This window comes from Dermochelys coriacea, chromosome 1 (assembly GCF_009764565.3).
Source record: "Dermochelys coriacea isolate rDerCor1 chromosome 1, rDerCor1.pri.v4, whole genome shotgun sequence".
NCBI classification, from domain to species: Eukaryota; Metazoa; Chordata; order Testudines; family Dermochelyidae; genus Dermochelys; species Dermochelys coriacea.
In genome coordinates this window covers 55,050,429-55,068,016 of record NC_050068.2, presented here as the reverse complement: position 1 = coordinate 55,068,016, position 17,588 = coordinate 55,050,429, and the positions used below count along the sequence as shown (strand labels likewise).

Genomic DNA, 17,588 nt, shown 5'->3' with positions numbered 1-17,588 from the left:
CTGACAATTTTAAACTACTCCATCCTCATAGTGCCAGGCTTCCCTTTCAGCAGCTCGTCCCCTGGTAACTTGTAATCCACATTCCAGTGAAAAGCTAAATTTGGAAATGCTCAATATTTCAAATATATGCTCAGATCCTGCAATTTACAATGCGCAGGCAGATCCCTTCACCTTCATAGAGCCCCACTGACTTCAGTGGGGCCCTGCACAGGCACACGGGATTGTCCAGGCTTTGTGCATTGCAGAATCAGGAACATCATTTGGACAGTAAAATATGAGTTATAAAGGGATTGTGTGGCAACAAATTGCTGAGGAAGTGTCAGCCAGGATCCGGGGATGGGGGGCAGGAGGAGGGACAAGGGTCCAAAGAGTTCAGAGAGTCTTTTCTGAACTAGAGCTAGAGAGAACGAAAGAGTGAGAGAAAATGAACTCACAATCAGTATGTTTCGATTAGGAGAGAGAAATTATATTTATATCCTTCTCCAGCCTAGTTTGGGAAGCCTTTTACTAGGAGCTACCTTTCAGCATGCAAGGAGACATAATGTTTTAAGGCATTGGTATTTTTTTTAAAAGAAAACAATTTAAAAGGATAGCACAATAAGGCACATCAGATGTGCATTAGCAGGCAGTGGGTTGTCGAAGGCATGAGGCGGACACACCCATGGCATGCACGGATGGCCCGCTAACGGACAGCCTGGTGTGGCTCATTGCTATAGTATAGTGAGTGAGTTGTTCAGGATTTAGTTGTAGGTGGTTAAACTTCCCCTGCTTGGTCAAATAGCATCATTTGGCTGTGTTACCTCCACCCGGCTGCAGCGAGGGCAGGTGTGACTTAGGTGAGGTGAGTCACTGTTTGCTCAGGGCCTGTTGCAGCCTGCTGTGTTGTGACTCTTCAGCCCATTTCAGGAGCGGGCTTTGGTGAGTTAATCTGTGTAACAGAGCATGAGGACCAGCTTTTATATTAACTAGCCCAGAGGCAGCGAGTTATATCTCCACGGGGTGCCTTGGCACCAGCAATATTCAGAGCCCAGGGGCCCAGCTCCACCAACATTTTGGGCCTGGTGTCTCCCGCCCCCGGCGCATGCGCCGCGCCTCGGCTGGCCCCCCGCTTGCTACCCCCCCCCATGCACCTCCCCGAGCCCTGGAGCAGAACGTCCCTGCCTGGGCCTCTTCCGAGCAGCTCCATGCTGCCTCCCAGCAGCAACTGCTGCCGAAGGGTCCTAGTGCCCCCCAACTTCATTAGCTACAGCTCACTTCATCGGATGCATTTGGTGGAAAAAAATTTGTTAGTCTCTAAGGTGCCACAAGTACTCCTTTTCTTTTTGCGAATACAGACTAACACGGCTGCTACTCTGAAACCAACTTCATTGTCAGGGCAGACTGACTGACCCTGCCCTTCCACCTCAGACCAGCACAGGTCCCCCCCCGCCTGCAGTCACCGCTTGTGCCCCCTGCTGGGCAAGGAAGCAGCCCCATCCCTCACCCCCAGTGAGGCTACAGTGAAGGGCAGCGGGAGAGGAGAAGGCGCACCCAGCACCCACCACGGGGGAGGCGAGGCAGATTCCTGGGCCGCAGAGGGGCCCCAGGAGCACATGCAGTGACAGTGGTGGGGGTGAGTGTGCGGCTCAGGGGGCGGGAAAGGGGGGCTCCTCCCCCAGCGCTCGCTCAGCCGGCAGGGAAAGGGCTGGGGGGAATCCTCCTCTCTGGCCTCTGTCCCGGAGCAGCCTGCCTGCACCCCAAACTCATCCCCAGCCCTGCCCCACCCCAGAGCCCACACCCCCACAGTCAGAGCATTCACCCCCCATCCTCAACCCTCTACCCTAGTCCTGAGCCCCTCCAACAACCCAAACACCTTATCCCCAGTCCCAGCCAGAGCCCTCATCCCCCTCGCTCCCTAACCCTCTGCCCGAGCCCCTCCAGCACCCCAAACACCTTGTCCCCAGTCCCAGTCAGCCCTCATCCCCCTGCACTCCAACCCTCTACCCCAGCCCTGAGCCTCTCTAACACCCCAAACCCCCCAGCCCCAGACAGAGCCCTCACCCCCACACTCCTACTCTCACCCTGAGCCCCTCCCACACCCCTGCACCCCTCATCTGCAGCCACACCCATCACCCCTCCATCCCCTCCCTCTGCACCCCCTCCCATCCCCAAACTCCCTCCCAGAACCTGCACCCTGCACCCCGATCCCCTGCCCCAGCCTAGGGCCTGCACCCCAGACCTCCTCCCCCACCCCAAACTCCCTCCCAGAGCCTTGGGAAGGTGGGGGGATGGAGTTTGGGGGAGGCAGAGGGTGGGTTCTGGGCACCACCAAAAATTATACAAGCCTGCTACCCCTGAACTAGCCACTGTAAACGGCCAGCCTAGATTTTTAAAACACACCCAATATTTGGGCCCAATCCAAAGCTCATTAATAAAGAAAGGCTTTCTACTGACTTCACTGGGCTCGAGATCAGGCTTTTAGAGTGTTTATTGCTTCAGCTATTTACCACATGTGTGTCAATGTAGATCATTGTCCTTGCAGTGGTGCGATCTGTGGATTTTAGAACTTGCAGTGCTGAAATAGCTATTTGAAGGCCTGCATTTGGCTCATTGAGCCTCCCAAAGCAGGTGCTCCTGTGGCACCAGAGAAAATGCTGCAGGTGATCCAACAAAGCCCCACTGTGAACAGCCATCTGACACCCTGCGGCAACAATTTGCATAACTTACCCTGGGAAGTGCCTGAGTCCAGCTATCTAGCTCAGACCAAATAGGTACCTGGCCAGTGGGACTTTTCAACACGTATTAAGCAAAATGTATCTACACTGAGGGTATGGCTACACTGCAAAAAAGGAGCGAGTTGCAGAGGCTAGGTCAACTGACTCAGACTTGCCCTGCAGGGCTAAAAACTAGCAGTGTAGCTGTTCATGGTGGGTTGGGCTGGAGCCTGGGCTCTGAAACCCAGTGAGGACGGGAGGGTGTCAGAGCTTGGTCTGCAGCCTGAGCAGGAAAGTTTACACTGTGAATTTTAGTCCTGCCGTGCAAGCCCAAGTCAGTTGACCTGGGCTCTGAAACATGCTGCCCTGGGTTTGGTTTTTTTATTGTTCTGTAGACATATTCTGAAACACTTTCTGGGACTTGTATAAGATTTTGCAGGGCCCTCCACAAAGTATTACAGGGTTCCATCTAGCGCCCTCTCTCTCTGTGATCAGGTCCATCTTCCCTCGTCCCCTGCTGTGCAAGGTCGTCTTCTAAAGCAAATATCCGGTTTATACTATTTGATTAAATTATTTTAAACCCTTATTTAAATGTTCTAGTGTCAGAGAGTGGCTGTTGGGTGTTCCCTGACTTTCTGGGCATTGGCTTTTTGGCACTGAAATTGATTTTCAGCTTCTTGGTGTGTGCAAGCACCTGCTGGTAGCTTTGTCCTGGAGCATGTCCCCAGCAGGATGTTGCCAAAGCAATAATGTTTATAAGAAGTGCCAACATCAGCCTGAGTAGATTGGAAGAAATTGTTCCACCTTAACTAGTCTCCATGCCTATACATTGACAGAAGTTTCCTTATTGCTACTGGATTTTGTGCCAAGGGCTGCACTGTTATAGGGTTGTACTATATGGTAAATCAGGGTTGGTAGGTGCCACCAGGTTAGCACTGATTTCTTCTGGTAACTTTTCATTTAATCAAATGCTCTAGGTACATAATTATGGCCCCACGGTAAGGCTTACTGGTGTGTAGTACAAATAAAGTGAGTTAGATGAGAGGAAGTTCTGGTGTTGGCTCCACTCCACTCTTTTTGATGACAAGCATGACTCTCATTTCAAAGACACAGGTGTGGTTCTCATTTTTCATGGGCATGTGTTACCGCTTGGACTGACAGCATCCATGCATTCTTCCTCGGCTGAAGCCCTTGAGGCTGTGTCTCACTGGTGCACTAGCACAGTGGGAGCAAAAGTGGACATCAGTCAGCATTTTAACTGATGTGTTGTCTACACTCAAAAGAGGTGTAATGGAGAGCACAATGCCTTGTGTCTCTAGGCAGATGAGCCATCAGGAAGCAGAGCATGTAAAATTTCATACTGAACATCCAGCTTCCCCAGTATTGCTTGATTCAAGAAAATTAAGCTTGCCTTACAGGCCCTGAAAATGTGACTAGAACCAGTGATAAAAGTGTGAGTGAAATGTCTTGGAGCATCATCTCTCGCAAACCATTTCTGATTTTCCAACCAAATCTTTGTCCATCTCCCAGTATTGTTTAAGAACAGAAACAATGTAAATTTCCATTCAAATGATTTTTAATTCACATGTGTACGAATATATAATACAAATTACAATGTGTATTTATCTAAAGGAAAAGTAAAATAAATTGAAAAGAACGACTAATTTAAAAGAGCATATTTATAATACACAAAGTGTAGGCTCATTTTACAGCATGGAGGTTAAAGAATCTATGTCAAGCCCAAGTCTTTTGTTACTAACAACTTAAGAGAATTAATTGTTAGCATTACATTTCTTGTTGTTTTTCTATACTCGTTCATTTGTGCTGTATACTTTTCTCATTTCACTTGGCTAATATAATGAAGTGGAAGTGAACAGTGAACTTGAAGAGAACTTTCTAGTTCTCATTCACTAGCACAAAGTTGTCTGTTGCAGAACACTGACAAGAACATATAAATAAACAAACAGCAACTGAAATAAAAAATTCTCCAGAATATTGAGCATTTGTATTAGGCTTTGCAAAGTCCACTTCAAAACAAAATCTAAATCTGGGACCTAGATCTAGCTGACAGCTTTAAGGGCCAAATCCTTATTCCCCTGTTTGTTCTGTTTCTGTGTTTTTATATTGCTTACCACATTCACTGACCATTGAAATCAAAGTGAGAAGAATTTGGCCATTATAAGGTACAAATGGCTAAGAGGAGTAAGGGCCTGATTCTGCAAGGTGCAGAGAGTTTCCTGTGAACTGCTGAGTACTCTCATCTCCACTAAAATCGTTGGAAAACAAACTTGTGGTGTTTCCATTGGTTTTAGCAAGAATGAGAGACCCTTACATCCTCCATTAGACCATACGATAGGAGTATTCTAGTACTGTACCCTGGGGATGGATCCTCAACTAATATAAACTGATCAAATGCCAGTTACTACAGTGCAACTGTGCTGATTTACACCAGCTAAGGGTTTGGCCCTTGATTTCTAAAATTCTTTTTATCCTGTACTCTCTCTGTCTCCAATGATGCGGATTCTAGCTGTCCTAGCTGCTTTCACCATGTCCACTCCCTACGTCGACAAAAGATGGAAGCCTGATTTTCATGGCTGTATATTTCAGAGAGTACCACAACCCATGCCAGGTTGACCAAACCACTCCATTGTCATGGCGTCCAGTATAGTTTCCTGTTTTATAATATTGTCCATTGAGATTTGCTGCATGGCATCTTGTAGGGACAAAAGGGGGTGGAAAAAAGGAGACTCAGTTTAACATGAGAAGGCATTGCATCATTACAGCAAAATACAAAGTATTTTTATTGATATACATTTGAATTCAATGGATCTATGCCAGTTTACACTGATGAGCACCTGGCTTATGAAGGCTTAATATGAAACAAGGGCTCAGTCTTACAAACTGTCCACATGCAGAACTATTGACTTCAGTGTGTATTCCCTGCACAGAGGGCCTGTGAGACCAGACCCAGTAATTGCTAACATACCGGTAATACCCACCCATGAAATATAACATTAATGAAACATAATTATGGCCAACTGTGATAGAAACCTCAAAAATTAATCACCCCAAACTAGAGAAATGCCCTTAACATACGCTTTAACTGCCAGGTGAGTCTCTTTGGGGCTAGGAATTGTTTCCTCAGGCCCTTGGTACACAGGACACTTCTCTTATGCTTTTATTCTGAAAGTCATCATGAAAGCTATTTAAACTTCTCTGTCTTGAATGGTAATGAAAAAACACTGCTGCTGCACACCCACCCACAGCCTTAGTCCCATGTGCATCACTCTTTATGTAATGGATACAGTCAACTTCTTCCCATACCTGTTAAACCACCAGCCACACTTGTTCTCTTGTGCACAGTTGCCTGCTAGAAATCTATCATGATCCTTGTCTGATGTGGAGAACGGCATTCCACTGAGTGATGCTGACCACTGCTCTTCAAAATTACTCCCGCCAGACAGAGCATCACCAGCATTACCAGAATAGGTGCCCACCCATAACCTGTAATTGTCCTGCAAGAGTTGAATGTAAACATTTCTCTGTTATCAGCAGCCTTTTATTTCTTTTTGAAAGCTCATAATTGTTTTCTGCAATATGCTGTGGGCCAAATTAATCCCTGATATAACTCCACTGAAGTCAAACATGATTTTGGCCTTATGCTTTTTGATATTAGCCCTGGGCCAAAACCCCATCTAATCTACCAAATATAGTGCCAAGTTGTTCTCCTGCTACTAAAGGCTACAAGTATTCTACTCTTTCAACACCTTCATGATACAAATTGGCTGATCATGGCAGGAATGCCTAGACATTAGAAGAGTGGCTCCAGGGGCAATGGTGGTGAAATACCCCAGACTTCTCATCTTGGAAGATTTCAACATACACACTGACAAAGGTTGCAGATGCAAAAGTCCAAAAATTCATCTCCTCTCTTGCCTCCCTAGGACTTTCACAGATCATCTCTGGTCCCACCTCACAGCCAGTCATGCTCTGGACCTGATTTGCAGCCTAGATGTCAAGACAGAGGACATCACAACCCAGCCACTGTTTTGGACAACCCATCACCTCATTAGGGCAGTGGCCGGAGAACCTTCCAGCATCTAGGCAACAAGAAAGACCAGTGAGTCTGATTTGACCATAAAAAATCATGGACTCCAACAATTTGCAGAGTTTGCTGAAGGACAACAGCACCCCACCCACAGCACGAGGCGTCAAGGACATGGTGAACCATTACCATTCTACACTGGCATTGGCCACTGTTATGCTGGCTTCTATGCAGCCCCTTCCTTCCCATTGCCCACACAGATCTCCTTGGTTTTCTGATACCTTGCAGTGGTTGAAGAGGGGCAGAAACTTGAGTGCCAGTGATGGAAAACAAAGGCTGATTCAGACAGGATGAAATAACAAATTCCTCAAAGCCTATACTAAGACATGTTGTGCTCCCCATCAGTACCCGGTCCAGGGAAGATAATGATCCAACCATCAGACCAAATTCAGTGATGAATCCTGATCACGTGCCACCCGAGGCACATTGCGCATATGCTAAGAAGAACAGGTCAAGAGAATCTTCCTATCAGTCTCCATTGAGTCTGCCAAATCCTGCCCCAAGGAGTCATCCAGGGTGATAAGCCTCTTAGTCAGTCCTGAGTGCCTATAGCCTGTATCAAAACAGAGCACCAAGTATAGCAAAAATCTATCATCCTACTTCTCTGAAAAGATCATACACATTCAGGAAGGCTTCTTAAACAGTATGGATCTACTCTGCCTATACCCACTAACCAACAGCCCTCCTGCATTCCCAGAGTTCAGTACATTCAGTCCTGAAGAAGTTATGGACACCCTAAAGTAGTTTTGACCCAAGACTTGCAGATCTGACCCATGCCCCTTCTGGCTTGTGAAAGAAAATCATGAACAACTGGTGCCACTCCTGAACGAAATAGTCAATATCTCATTTAGAGAAAGAATCTTCTCTTCCTCCTTCAAACATACAATAGTCTAACCAACACTGAAGAAACTCACCCCAGATACTTCAGTCTTAGCCAACACCCGGTATCAAAGCTCCCATTCCTGAGCAAGCTCACAGAGAAGAGTTCAAAAAAGAATTAGATAATTTCATGGAGGATAGGTCCATCAATGACTATTAGCCAAGATGTTCAGAGGTGGTTTGAGTGTCCTAAACCACTGACTGACAGAAACTGGGACTGGAAGACAGGGGATTGATGCACTCAATTGCCATGTTCTGATCATTCCCTGTGAAGCATCTGTCACTGGCCACTGTCGGAAGATAGGATAGATGGACCCACTGGTCTGATCCATTATGGCGATTCTTATTCTCTTAAACTAGCAAAAGGCCAACTACAAGCTCATCTAATGGAAGTTAAGCTTCTCTACATCCAGCACAATCTGGATTCAGGCCAGGACCTGGAACCAAAACTGCCTTAGTGGCACAGATGGATAATCTCCTGCTGTCGATTGATAGAAGACTTATCCATTCCCATCCTTCTGGACCTCTGCACAGCATTCAACACATGAGATTCTTCTGACTTGTCTGCGAGAAGTGGCCGGGGTCCAGGGTAATGTCTAAAATGGTTTGAGTCTTTCCTGAGAGGACACACCAAAGAGTAGTGATGGGAAACTGCACTTTATTGATTTGTGTTATGCTGATAGTATGCTCAACATTTTACTGCACCTTCATCTCTAGACCACTCACTTGTAGAATCCCACAAGGATCAGTTCTCCCTTCAGTCGTATTCAATATCTATATGCAGTCATACGACATGGACTCAAGTGCCAGCAATATGCATATGACACACAGCTCTATCCTTCACCACAAATGACCACACCACCAAGATGCCCCAGTGCTTGGATGAGATCAGCTCTTGGATGAAAAACAGTTGGCTGAAGCTGAACCCATGCAAGACAGAGGTGATGCTGGTTGACAGAATAAAGCATTCTGAAGAGTTTTGAGCCATGATGCTATCTCCACTGGTCGAAGATACACACCCACAACTGTTCAATTCAGTCTATAGTCTAGGAGTCTAGCAAAATCCATTAATAATGCTTTCTACCATCTCCACTTGGGTAGAAACTCCATCCCGTCCTGGCAGATAAAGACCTGGCCTCAGTTGTTCATACCTTCACCAGCTCTTGGCTTGATTACAGCAATGCAATATACTTGTTCATGAAGCCTTCAGCATTTGGAAACTTCAATTAATTCAGAACACCGCAGTGCATCTCCTCGGCACACCAACTACCAAGATCATAGCAAACCTGTCCTCCATTCTCTACCCTTGCTGCTAACAGGAGTTCAAATTAAGTTGAAGGTCTTGATCCTTATGTTCAAAGTGCTCCATGGTGTGGGCCCAGTATACTTAAAAGATCATATAATGCTCCAGGACAAAAACTGTGGTCTGCAACTAGCTCCTTTGGCACAACAGAACTCTCAATAATAAGAGTAAATTTTGTCTGTGTGGGAGACAGAGCCTTCTCCATGGGCCAGTCCAAGACTGTGGAATGAACTCTCATAGGAACTATGGAGCATCACAAACCTCATCACCATTCATTCTAACTGCCAGGCACATCTCTTTGATCTTGCCTTCTCTAACATAAACGCACAAAACCAGGTATATTTATGTAAAAAAATAAACAGAACCCAAAAATACCCAACAACCACATCCTACCAGAAACAAATCACTCCACTGAACATGCTTCTCCCTCTGGGGAGAGGATGGGAAAACAAACAACCCATGATATATGTGTGGCCACCTCACTTAATGCACCACTGGAAAGTGCTCAGACGCTACAGTGATGAACACAGTAGATCTGGAACGAGACTGATAATAGATGTGTAATAATTGTAGGTTCTCTCTTTCATAACATTTGCTTTTACCACTGATTGAAATGGAGTTGTCCAAAACTTTCATAACAAAACTTGGAATGTGGACAGGTTCTCCAGAATGTCTAGTGAGGTTGGCAAAACTTTTGGTGAACTTGGGCCAAGTTACAAGCAAACCTATATCAAACTCCAACAAAACTGAACCAAATTTGGAGTGAATGTTGGCCTATTTCAGGTTTTCAAGTGTGAATCATGTGAAATGTTATGTTTTCATATTCTGACCCCAAACCAGACAAAACTTGGCAGTTTTAGTTGAATTTTGCTTTGAGTTTCTGCAATCATTCAAATCTGAAGCCCAAACAAAACTCACAGGGTACAAACCTATATGAAATTAACCTTAAAGAAAGTTGCACAATTGAGATGAATCAGTGCCTCACATCTGAATACCTCCAAGCTTTGGAAAATTTCAGCTTCTGATCTATCAAGCTTCTCTGCTGTCCCTTCTCTTTATAATGGGCCAAACCAAAATACTGAATCTAACTGCAACTGAACTATTCAAAAGTTCACATTTAGGCTCTTTGTGGCTTGGTCTTGTCTCTAGTTGATATGGACCCCTGTGAATAAAATGGATGAGTTTTTCAGAACTTTATTATTAAGATCTCAGCAGGACTCAAGCAGAAGTACTAAAAGTCAAAGAGAACCCTCTTCCTACAATAACAAACAAATCACTACTGTCTTCATTTCTTACCTGCTCATTCTTGATCTGGAAGTTTTCATAGATTGCATATCGTCTTTCTCCTTGCCAGTCCATCAGGTCAATTTTTAGTGAGTTTTTCTCTGGATTATAATGCAGTATCTTGTTAGATTAATACTTCACAGTGAACCATACAATGCAACTAGTAATAAATTGTGCAGATGAAATAATACCCTTACCTCTAACCAGCAGATCATAAATGTGCTCATTGCCCAGCCAGTACTCATCATTCTTGCCTTGGAACTGTCCAAATCCTTGTTTGTAATCAGCCCATTTCCTGAAGCGAGATACAACTATCAATTTCAGCCTCTATCTAGAATGCTGAAATTAGGGAGTTTGTATCTGACTATCTCAGTTGCCCTATTATTGTGAAATCTCTTGACAAGTGAATCTTTGGCTTTATCTAAAGAAACATTTTTCCTACGTATCCTATTGAAAGCATAAGAGACAAGACAGATTTATAGCAGCTCATTACAAATAAATACTAAACAAGATTTACTGCTTTACATATTATTCTCTCTCACTCACTTGCAATGGGTTCAATCCTGCTAACAAGCCAGGTGTAGTGCTTGCGGAATCAGGACAAATGGTACTGGACAAATGGAATGCAGTAGATATCCTAGATTAGTTTTTTAGTAAAGCAGCTGACACTGAACCTCGCAAAATCTTAATTAAGTAATTAATTCAAATTGCCTCCTTACAAGTTACAAGAATTCTGCCTTGCAGTCTGAAGCACCCTGCAAACTCAGGGCTACTATGCATGATAATAATGAACTGAAAACTGGGAAAAAGCTGCAAACAAAAGGTAGTGATGTCTCAAGTTATTATTAATCAATCACATTTATTATGGCAGTTCCTTATGGCCAATCAAAATTGGGTCCCCATTGTGCTAGGCACCATACAAAGAAAGTAGTAGACAGGCCCTTCCCTAAAGAGTTTATAATCTAAATAGACAAGACAGACACAGGGTAGGGGAAGAGGTAGAACACACAAATGGGGTGATCAGCGTGATGGTGGGAAATGGCATGTTAATCCCACTTTTTTGGGGGGTGAGTGGAATGAGTTAGGAGTGGATCAACTAAGTGGAAAGAAAAAGGGCAGGGGAGAAGAGGGTAAGAGAAGCAGGTGAGGAGATTGAGGGGGAAGGGGAATGTTGGAGCCAACAGCCAATCAGCACAGGGCAGAGAAAGTTGGAGTACATTCCAGTTTTGAATGGAGTGTCCAAAGGTCCCAGCTTTGGCTGCTTTTGGTCCCACCAGCGGGAGTCTCTGGTCACTTGACAAGGAGGAGGGGAAGCACTGCCAGGAACCTAGTACCCCAAGCATGTGTATATGTACGGGTGTCTCCCTGCACTGTTCTTGCTCTGGAGGAGTAACTGGCTGGGGGGGAAAGGTGGTCCTGTCTGGGCCTCATTTTACCCCCCCCCCCCAAAGTGCATTCTCTGCCTTGGTGGAGGTATGGGTGGAATACATTGGCCTGTTTTGTATCCATATCCCATTTCAAACCCATGTGTAATTTGCTGTCCACTGTCACCCCTATTTGTCTTGCAGCATCACTGCTTGCCTGGCCTGTCCCTCCCTTCAAATATATGTGTTTTTAATTATTTTTCATCAGATTATGTAGGCTGCATTTTTTCAAGATGAATCTCTTTCTGTTACTTTCTGCCCCTGTTTTTTTTCTCTCTAGACTCCTCTATGTTGTTTCTATATCCCCATCCGTATTTAAAGATCCTTCCAATTTAGTATTCCTTTCAGATTTCATTAACATACTGTTAAGTGGAGCTGGGTAATTTTTTTTTCAGCCAATAATTTATTCTCTGAAAAATGCAGTTTTGGGTCGAATTTGGTGAATAATTTCAGCAGAATAAAAATGGAGGGGAAAAAATTCTGAAAAAGTCAAAGTTTCATTTCTACATTATCAATATGAAACATTCTGACTTTTCATTTTGAAATGACATTTAATTGAAATTTAACTAGATTTATCTTAAAAAGGGGATGGGTAAAAAAAATCCCAAACATAAACAAAATATTTTGTTTTAGGACAAAATAACCATTCATTCATGCCCCTCTCTCCTCCCCCCCCCCAAAAAAATTAGTTTTTCATTTTGTCAAGAAAAAAACAAAAATTTGTGATTTGGGTCAACCCAGAATGAAAATATGTTCAGATATTTTGGTTCAGGCATTGAACCAAAACCTCAGTTACCCCTCTAGCTCTACTGTTTATTTCCTCTTCCACATCATGAATCACAGGTTTCAGAGTAGCAGCCGTGTTAGTCTGTATTCGCAAAAAGAAAAGGAGTACTTGTGGCACCTTAGAGACTAACAAATTTATTAGAGCATAAGCTTTCGTGAGCTACAGCTCACTTCATCGGATGCATTTGGTGGAAAAAACAGAGGAGAGATTTATATACACACACACACACACAGAGAACATGAAACAATGGGTTTATCATACGCACTGTAAGGAGAGTGATCACTTAAGATAAGCCATCACCAACAGCAGGGGGGGGAAGGAGGAAAACCTTTCATGGTGACAAGCAGGTAGGCTAATTCCAGCAGTTAACAAGAATATCAGAGGAACAGTGGGGGGTGGGGTGGGAGGGAGAAATACCATGGGGAAATAGAAAAGGAGTACTTGTGGCACCTTAGAGACTAACAAATTTATTAGAGCATAAGCTTTCGTGAGCTACAGTTCACTTCATCTAATGCATCCGATGAAGTGAACTGTAGCTCACGAAAGCTTATGCTCTAATAAATGTGTTAGTCTCTAAGGTGCCACAAGTACTCCTTTTCTTTTTGCGAATACAGACTAACACGGCTGCTACTCTGAAACCATGGGGAAATAGTTTTACTTTGTGTAATGACTCATCCATTCCCAGTCTCTATTCAAGCCTAAGTTAATTGTATCCAGTTTGCAAATTAATTCCAATTCAGCAGTCTCTCGTTGGAGTCTGTTTTTGAAGCTTTTTTGTTGAAGTATAGCCACTCTTAGGTCTGTGATCGAGTGACCAGAGAGATTGAAGTGTTCTCCAACTGGTTTTTGAATGTTATAATTCTTGACGTCTGATTTGTGTCCATTCATTCTTTTACGTAGAGACTGTCCAGTTTGGCCAATGTACATGGCAGAGGGGCATTGCTGGCACATGATGGCATATATCACATTGGTAGATGCGCAGGTGAACGAGCCTCTGATAGTGTGGCTGATGTGATTAGGCCCTATGATGGTATCCCCTGAATAGATATGTGGACAGGGTTGGCAACGGGCTTTGTTGCAAGGATAGGTTCCTGGGTTAGTGGTTCTGTTGTGTGGTGTGTGGTTGCTGGTGAGTATTTGCTTCAGATTGGGGGGCTGTCTGTAAGCAAGGACTGGTCTGTCTCCCAAGATCTGAGAGAGCGATGGCTCGTCCTTCAGGATAGGTTGTAGATCCTTGATGATGCGTTGGAGAGGTTTTAGTTGGGGGCTGAAGGTGATGGCTAGTGGCGTTCTGTTGTTTTCTTTGTTGGGCCTGTCCTGTAGTAGGTGACTTCTGGGTACTCTTCTGGCTCTGTCAATCTGTTTCTTCACTTCAGCAGGTGGGTATTGTAGTTTTAGGAATGCATGATAGAGATCTTGTAGGTGTTTGTCTCTGTCTGAGGGGTTGGAGCAAATGCGGTTATATCGTAGCGCTTGGCTGTAGACAATGGATCGAGTGGTATGATCTGGATGAAAGCTAGAGGCATGTAGGTAGGAATAGTGGTCAGTAGGTTTCCGATATAGGGTGGTGTTTATGTGACTATCACTTATTAGCACCGTAGTGTCCAGGAAGTGGATCTCTTGTGTGGACTGGTCCAGGCTGAGGTTGATGGTGGGATGGAAATTGTTGAAATCATGGTGGAATTCCTCAAGAGCTTCTTTTCCATGGGTCCAGATGATGAAGATGTCATCAATGTAGCGCAAGTAGAGTAGGGGCATCTGCCATCTACCAATGTGATATATGCCATCATGTGCCAGCAATGCCCCTCTGCCATGTACATTGGCCAAACTGGACAGTCTCTACGTAAAAGAATGAATGGACACAAATCAGACGTCAAGAATTATAACATTCAAAAACCAGTTGGAGAACACTTCAATCTCTCTGGTCACTCGATCACAGACCTAAGAGTGGCTATACTTCAACAAAAAAGCTTCAAAAACAGACTCCAACGAGAGACTGCTGAATTGGAATTAATTTGCAAACTGGATACAATTAACTTAGGCTTGAATAGAGACTGGGAATGGATGAGTCATTACACAAAGTAAAACTATTTCCCCATGGTATTTCTCCCTCCCACCCCACCCCCCACTGTTCCTCTGATATTCTTGTTAACTGCTGGAATTAGCCTACCTGCTTGTCACCATGAAAGGTTTTCCTCCTTCCCCCCCCTGCTGTTGGTGATGGCTTATCTTAAGTGATCACTCTCCTTACAGTGTGTATGATAAACCCATTGTTTCATGTTCTCTGTGTGTGTGTATATAAATCTCTCCTCTGTTTTTTCCACCAAATGCATCCGATGAAGTGAGCTGTAGCTCACGAAAGCTTATGCTCTAATAAATTTGTTAGTCTCTAAGGTGCCACAAGTACTCCTTTTCTTTTCACATCATGAATGAGGATGTTAAATAAGACGGATCAAGACACCAATCAATGGACTAGATTGCCAGGTTGAAAGTGGCAGAAGGAGGCATTCTGGGTAGAAATCTCCATGTAAAAGCTACCTTCCCATGGTTTTTAGCTAAGACAATCTGGACCAGTCTTATTTTGCATCTTCATTAACATTCTGGAAGAGGGAGTATATAGTACACTGTACTAGTACACTGTAATAGTTTTCATGATATGAGAGAGGATAAATACAGGAGAGGGAGAGGAATTATGTAAGCTCAGCACCAATGTGGACACAAGAACAAATGGGTATAAACTGGCCACCAGGAAGTTTAGACTAGAAATTAGACGAAGGTTTCTAACCATCAGAGGAGTGAAGTTTTGGAATAGCTTTCCAAGGGAAGCAGTGGGGGCAAAAGATCTATCTGGCTTTAAGATTCTACTCGATAAGTTTATGGAGGAGATGGTATGATGGGATAATGTGATTTTGGTAATTAATTGATTTTTAAATATTCAGGGTAAATAGGCCTAATCCCCTGAGATGGGATATTAGATGGATGGGATCTGAGTTACCCAGGAAAGAATTTTCTGTAATATCTGGCTGGTGAATCTTGCCCATGCTCAGGGTTTAGCTAATAGCCATATTTGGGGTCGGGAAGGAATTTTCCTCCAGGGCAGATTGGAGAGGCCCTGGAGGTTTTTTGCCTTCCTCTGTAGCATGGGACACGGGTCACTTGAGGGAGGATTCTCTGCTCCTTGAAGTCTTTAAACCACGATTTGAGGACTTCAATAGCTCAGACATAGGTGAGTTTTTTTGTAGGAGTGGGTGGGTGAGATTCTGTGGCCTGCATTGTGCAGGAGGTCGGACTAGATGATCAGAATGGTCCCTTCTGACCTTAGTATCTGTGAATTTATGAATCTATTTAATCGGTTGGTAGCAGATGGTGGCAGAATCAAAATCATTACCAGATAATGAAATATCTCCTATCATAATAACCAAAAAGACTTTTAAACAGACAAAGACCAACCAAAGAAAAAGTATCACAAGTTCATTCTAACTTCATTCTAAATCATTAAAAAGGGCCAGATCCTACCAGCCCTTACTCTCATGAGTTGTCCTTATTTGTGCAAATAGTTCTAATCAGTAAGGACTAGAACTGAATGAATTTTTTTCAACAAATTGTTTTTCCATTGAAAAGTGAAATTTTTAGTCCCTGAAACTATTAATTGAATTTGGGTTGAATTCATCAACTAGATTTGATTGAAAACACCCCTTTGTAATGAGTTGAAATGTTCTGTTTCAATTTTTAGAGTCCAAACAGCATTTTGATTTCAAATTTGGCCAATTTCAAAAACAAAATATAAAACAATATAAAGGGTGAAGTGCACCAGAAACAGCTGAATCAAAACAAAAACTAGGAAAAAAATTCATGTGGAGACAGCCCCAATGTTTCAATTGACTCAAAACAAATTGAAAAATTGGAAAATAATAATTCTGAGTTGAGTTGAAATGTTTATCAATTCAATTTTTTTTGTGTTCTTCAATTGGATGAAAAAATTTGAATTTTTTTTTTTGTTTGAATTGAACCAGAATTTTTTTTTCCAGATTTTTCGGTTCAGCCCCGGAACAGAAAAACTCATTGTTCCCTCATCTCTACTAATGACTAAACACATGAGTGCACATTTGTAGGACTGTAGCCTAAAATAGTAGCCTTTGATAGTAAGGTGCCGTCAGAGGTTGGATGGAATTTAAAAATCACATCAATCCTTAAAGGAATAATTTAAATCCCCACTGAAATATTAACCACAGCACATACCTGTCAAAATTTTCTTTGCCATTACTGCGTCGCTGTATAACAGTCCATCCCCCTCCATCAGACATGTCACAGTACACCAGGAAAGGTTCTCGGTCTGCTCTGGGCCTGATTCGGTAGTATCCATTTTCGATTTTTCTGCTGTTAAACACTGCAGAGCAATCTGAGCAAAATAGTATTGCTTCATAAAATAGTGGTCATGGAAGAGCAAATAGCTGACTGTAGTCAAGAGAAAACATCCATGGAAGTTTGTCTTAGGACAATGATTTCTGGCTCTTCTGTATGGTCCCACCCTGGCTGAGCTTGGGGTTGTATTTGTAAAACAATGTTTAAATATGGTTTTAGCAAAAATTGTAACACAGTTTGGCCAGCCAGGATGCATCTAGATGAGCAAATTCGGGACTGCAGCCCCACCAATGGTAACAGCAGTAGAAGCTGTAGTGCAGAAAGGACTCAGAAGAATTTACCATCATCTCAACCTAAGACAGCATTAACTTAGATTCTTCCCACTGAAGTCCCTGAAATCAGGCCACTGATTTAAGAATTGAAATCAGGATTTCAGACTCTAATGTAAGGCCCCTTAGTTTGAAATTTTTAGTGTAGGGTGAAAAGATTTGATGTTGTGACAATTGCAAAGCAATATCATTCTGTCATAGCTTGCTTATGCAGTATTGATCTGTTGCACAACAGGAACCATGCCCATGGACCATTGTGCCAGGTGCTGTACAAAAACATAGTGAAAGACAGTTCTTGCCCCAAAGAGCTAAGTGGACGAGACGAGCAGAGTGTAGGTGAGGAAGAGAAGTGCAGGGAAGTAAAGTGACTTGCCTGAGATGACACACTAGGTCAGTGGCCTTGGGCCATGGATCTACCCTTA

The 17,588-nt window shown here is 43.5% G+C and overlaps 1 protein-coding gene across 2 annotated transcripts in view; it reads right to left on the bottom strand.

Moving 5' to 3' along the window:
- Positions 1 to 4,251: 4,251 nt before the first annotated feature.
- Positions 4,252 to 17,588, bottom strand: part of LOC119843298 (fibrinogen-like protein 1) — a 29,037-nt gene continuing 15,700 nt past the window's right edge. For both annotated transcript variants that reach the window (XM_038372499.2, XM_043504451.1), the window contains exons 4-8: positions 16,715 to 16,874; positions 10,462 to 10,559; positions 10,277 to 10,365; positions 6,018 to 6,208; positions 4,252 to 5,406 (exon numbers count right to left, since the gene is read on the bottom strand). In XM_038372499.2, coding sequence (XP_038228427.1) covers positions 5,226 to 5,406; positions 6,018 to 6,208; positions 10,277 to 10,365; positions 10,462 to 10,559; positions 16,715 to 16,874 — 719 coding nt within the window. In that variant the 3' untranslated portion in view covers positions 4,252 to 5,225. The remainder of the gene's footprint in view (positions 5,407 to 6,017; positions 6,209 to 10,276; positions 10,366 to 10,461; positions 10,560 to 16,714; positions 16,875 to 17,588) is intronic.